This window comes from Gavialis gangeticus, unplaced genomic scaffold (genome assembly GCF_001723915.1).
Source record: "Gavialis gangeticus isolate Ggan-Ray unplaced genomic scaffold, GavGan_comp1, whole genome shotgun sequence".
Lineage (NCBI taxonomy): Eukaryota > Metazoa > Chordata > Crocodylia > Gavialidae > Gavialis > Gavialis gangeticus.
This window is the reverse complement of record NW_017729008.1, coordinates 11,924,082-11,929,496: the sequence shown is the minus strand read 5'-3', so window position 1 is coordinate 11,929,496 and position 5,415 is coordinate 11,924,082. Positions and strand designations below refer to the sequence as shown.

At 43.1% G+C, this 5,415-nt stretch overlaps 1 protein-coding gene across 1 annotated transcript in view; it reads left to right on the top strand.

Annotated features, from left to right (window-relative positions):
• Window positions 1–4,134, top strand: part of ABCD2 (ATP binding cassette subfamily D member 2) — a gene marked incomplete at its 5' end in the record, with an annotated part of 95,793 nt that extends 91,659 nt beyond the window's left edge. The window contains one exon of the mRNA XM_019509387.1: window positions 3,356–4,134. Coding sequence (XP_019364932.1) covers window positions 3,356–3,566 — 211 coding nt within the window. The remainder of the gene's footprint in view (window positions 1–3,355) is intronic.
• Between the last annotated feature and the right edge of the window lie 1,281 nt (window positions 4,135–5,415).

Below are 5,415 nucleotides of genomic sequence, written 5' to 3'. Positions count from 1 at the left end.
GCCCCACCTGCCCCCCTGGGAGTACATGCAGTGGCAGGCAGCTGGCCCAACCCTCCCCTCCCCCTCAGACAAGCTGCCTGTGGCCCCATCCCGCTCCCTGCCAGAGCCCTGTGGCCGCATATTGTGACCCTAGGCCCTATGCACAGCCCCAGCTTTAGACCTGCCTCACTCCCTCCTTCTCTATGGGGGCCCCATATCCCTCCCCCTCTCCACCCCAGACTTACCTGCGGGAGCTGCTCTCCAGGCTGCCTAGCAGCCATGTGCATATACAAGCACATGGCACCCGCTACCTGACCACCCTTTTGCTGCTCCCCGCCATCCCCTTGCAGGCTGAAACTCTGCCAGGTTGCAGAGAGCTCTTTGCAAAACCTGAATAATCTGCAGGTTTCTCCATTAAAATGACAAAACTGCATTTTCCTCGGGTAAAGGTGGAAATTCACATTTTTCTTCATTTTTCCAATGGGAAACAGAAAACCTGGATCCCTGCTCATGATAAAGGGGGGCTCTTCCATCTTGATGTCTCAGAAGAAAGATGCTGCATCATTGCTTTTGCTTCTCTGAGAAGTGGATTGCTTCCATAGAGCTCCTCCCTAGTCAGAAGCATGAGTCACAATGCATAAAGGAAACTACATGTTTAAAATTTGGCACAATCAGGTTCTCAGTTATGGGACAAATTTATATGCCAGGAACTCCTGCTAAAACAGATGATTATCACCCCAACAAGCTCAGTTTTCAAGTTCCACTTGTTTTTAAAAGAGTATGGGTTGCATTTAAATCTCTTAAATATACTGTTTAAATATGAAAAGAGTTAAAATTACTGTAAAAGCACTGCACCTGAAAATGAAGACTACATAATTACAGGGTGTGAAGCCTGTCAGTAGCCAGAATGCAGAGGGATGTTCAGCTGATAGCTCTTGACTGAAGGTCTTTGGAATTTATTTTCCCATTGCGTTAAAATTAAAATTTTGCAGTGTCATGTGTATTAAGCTCCAGCACATTTAAAAATGGCTATGGGGTGCTTTAACTAAACCTTATCGAATGAGGTTTTGATAAAGCACCCTGTGGCCATTTTTAAATGCACAGGGGCGTAATACACATGGCACTGCAGCATTTTAATTAAAGCGGCTGCCCAGGAACTGCTCTAATTGTCATCCCCCCTGGTCTCTCCAAGCACCTGTATAGGCAGCCATAAATTCCAAATGTCTCGAACACAGCTGTGCTTCCCTAGGCATTGACAAGATCACCCACGGTCATCTCCTTCTCAAAGACAACACTGGCAAATACTGGCTGTTTTCTTTCTTCTGCAGCAGGTTACCTGCTGTCCTGAACAGACCTAATTGGTCATCTCATAGTATATTCTCTGGACTGTGCTTTCTTTCTGATTGCAGGATAATTTTTAGGGAGGGCAGTGTAAGGCTAAGCTTTGACCAGTATAGTGAAACTGATAATTTGCAATTAAATCCTATTCCCTAATGAACCGTAAATAGGCATGTAAATATAATTTAAAAATATGAATTTAACCTCCTTTAATTATATTGGTTAAATGGTTAACTGATAACACAGCAGCTCAGACACAGCCGTTGCTGGGAGTCCTCCCTGGGCCTTTTAATGGAGGAGGAGGTGGTAGCAAGCCCCACCAGAAGACACGGACTGTGAACGAGCAGTGAGTTGCTTAATTAACGTGTCATTAAGTCACCTGCTGTTTTCCCCTTTAACCTTATAGACTAATACTAGTCCCCTCTTTCCCCTTCTCCTCCTCCCTCCTTCCTGCCTGCCCTGCTACCTTCTGGTTGCTGCTGAGGCACTGCGCTGCTTTCCTTCCCCCCTTCCCTGCTAGACTGCACTCGCCCTGAGCTAAATGATAACTGGTAAGCTAACCAGTTATTATTGGACTTATTGGTTAAGCAGTTAATCATTTAACCTTTCACATCCCTAACCATAAGCTGTTGGCAATTATTAAATGATCATGAGTCTTTGATGGAGTTACATATCTCTTTAATTTCCATTTTGTGATGCATCTCAACTTCAGTAATGTGACTAGAAATTACTAAGCTCACAACAGCACTTCTGCTGGAATCCCCTCCTCCCACCTTGAACATACCCACATGCCCAAACACACTTCCCCACGTTCTGTTAAAAATCTCTGTAAGGCTTATAAAAGTACAGGTGCACATCTTGAACTATTGCTTTGAGTGCACACCCTGGTACTGAAAGATCTCTCACCTCCACAGACTTTTGTCCCCATTTGCTAATTAAGCAGTACTGTAGACTTGGCCAAGCAAACAATTACAGTCTGAGACTGGAAACCAGGGAAACCAACTAACGTGTAATTTTAAACTAATATATTCTGTCTGCCAAACAGGAACAGGTCTTAGTGGACTTTCTTCTAAGAAGGTACAATTCTGCAACAGAGAGAATAATTTAAATACAAGGAATTAGGCCATATGCTTCATATTGTGAAGCTGTCCTTCATTACAGAGTGGAAGGGACCAGTTGGGTGTAACTCTGGTTTTTAAATGGAAATGGGTGATGCATAGAGCTCTCCCACTTGTAGGTTGTACAATAACATCTGTAACATCATCATGTACCTGCAGTTTGAAACAAACTGCTCAGGTAAGTGCCATGGAGACTATAATTGCTCGTCGGTGTGACCACTCTTCTTGTGGGTGGTCAGAGGCAGAGAGGGTCCTAGGCACTTTTAGTGGTTGAGAAAGTGTGGTGGCCTTAGCCACTTCTGTAAATGTAATCATTAAAAGGGTGACCTTGGTGGCTGCTTCCTAGTGGGCATGGAGCACCAATTGCTTGTGCTGTTGTTAAAGAATAATGGTTATTGCTGAGCAGCCAAAGAGAGGCAGCCAGGAAACGAGGACCAGACTTCTCCAGCCCTTGCAGCAGGAGGCTTTAGGGTGGCACCCTGAATACCCTAGCCAAAGTCTCTTACCTGCATCATCTCAGAATAGAGTTCTGGGTGGAGAGGCTCAGCTGATGCACCAGATCTATGTCCAAGCTTCTGATAGCAGAAACACTAGTGTGGTGAACACTGGCCTCAGATTGCTGAATCCCAGTGTAGACCAAGCTTTAAGGAAAGCCTAGAAGACTTTCACAAAGATTTAGGATCTGAAGTGCCCAAATCTTTTTTTGAAAATGCGTTATGCTTTCATTCATATAGTTACTTTTCAGCTTTTTCCTCTAAAAAAGGACAGCATTTAGCTGTGTAGGTGGTGTATTGTTAATCTGTTGAACACAAAATAGGTCTTGCTCAAATACTGCCTTGGAGAAGCTAATGCTCTTGTTTCAAGCCTTGTGCACAAAGCTGTTCCCCAAACCGTTGCTAATGCCTACAATTCTAATGCAGGAAGTACCACACTCACTTGTTACAGTTTGATGGACAAGGAGGCTGGCGCTTTGAACATTTGGACACTGCTATCCGTTTATCCCTCAGTGAGGAAAAACAAAGACTAGAATCACAGCTTGCAGGAATTCCGAAAATGCAACAGAGACTGAATGAACTTTGCAAAATCTTGGGAGAAGATTCGGTGCTAAAAACAATGGAGAAAGAAGAATAAGTACCTTAATTTATGTTCTATGTTTTTTAAATATGTCTTTTTTAGTTAAAAGCTTTATGAATTCAGTCCCTCTGGTTTGCATGCATTGTGATAGACTTGGAGCATAATGAAACCCAGTCAGCAAAAAAATAATGCTTTATAAGATTTTCACCTTTTAGCATTGAGGAAGAAGCTGGTTTGAACTCTGACAAGCAAATGCATTGTGTATAAGATTTATCATCACAGCTCGTGGTAATTCCACATTAAAACTCAGTTCCCTCCCGAAAGTTACCAGGACAGTTAGATTTTCTAGGTAAATTCTTGTGTGGGATCTGATCTGCAGAATATGCTGTCATACTGATTGCCATGTGCATATGATATGCCTGCTGTGCAAAGCAAACCTGGCATGTGATTCAGGCATGGAGCAGCACAAGGGCAGGGTTAGGGTGAGTATGCAGGTGCATGCAAAACTCTAATTTGGATACAAGAAACAATCTTTCAGTCCGTGTAAAACAAATCTTGTTTTCACAGCTATACTGTGCACATTTCATTAGCTGAATTTCCATGGGAAATAAAAACATGACAGACAGACCAGAAGGTAACTGTTTCTGTGAACCACTAAAAGAATCTATAGCAAGGCCTGTGATGCATATATACAGTACACTACAACACAACACACACTTTCAGAGACTTTTCTCCTCACGTGTACATTGGTCCCTGTTAACCTGCGCAGGGATCATTTATAGCCATCGGACAGGATGTTCTGGAGGATGGGGCCTGAGACCTGGATTTTGTTCCTGGCTCTGTCACTGACTGGCTACCAGACCATAAGTGAGTTACTGTCTCAGTTTCTCCTTGGTAAGAAGAGGATAATGACCCCTGCCAGGCTGGGTGAGCCTTGGTGAGCTGTGGAAGAAAAAGGCAATGCAAGAACTAAATTTATTTAATCTGAGGAGCTTCTGCCCTGATGTTGGAATATTCAACACTTAGAGATTCTGTAAAATTTAAAAAAAAGCTCTTGATAACCACTGATTAATCCTCATGGCACATTGTTAAGCTGGGTCAACATTGTTATCTGCATCTACCCATGGAAAAACATACTGAATTGTAGCCACATTTTCACAGGTGCTCACTAATTGTGTCTGCCTCTGTCTTGTACTTTGCTAGGAGGTAGGAGTCCTCAGGACCTCTGACAGTCAGTCACAAAGTGCCTCAAATTGAGAACACTTCTGAAAATGTTGGCTTCAGTGCCTTGTCCAAAGCCAGAGACGCAAAGTAACTTGGAAGTAGAAGTAAGAATAGATCTGAAAGACTCCTCACTTCCAGTCCCTCTTGGACATAGTGCCTCTGACCTGTCAGATAAAAGATTTGCTGCATCCCACTACTTTCCTTGGCAGCAATATATGGATAGATAAGACTGTACCATAGAAATGTTCAGCTATCCATTCCATCCCTCCAGCTTAAGAAGTCATTTATACTGGACAGCATGAGGAGATAAAACAGGAAGGCAAGGCTTTTAGAAACACAGATAGGACTTTCTGGACCAGCTAGTCCCCTGTGTATGCCAGCAGACTAAAAGGGTCCACAAGAACATCTGTTCTGGCCCCTCTCATGTCACAGACACAAAATAGCTGACATCAAAACCTTACAGCATGCCACAAATAAAGAGCTGGGGAGACATGAGTACTATCAATCCTGTGGTAAATGCAACAGTACAGAATATGCTAATTTAATATATACCTAAATTAAAAGTACTATACCATGTGCTACAAAGGAAAGGGAAAAAACCCAATGGTTCTTGTCAGTTTGATCTGAGGAAGGAATGCTTTCCTCACCTGAAATCTGACAGTTTGACCTTGGGTTATATGAG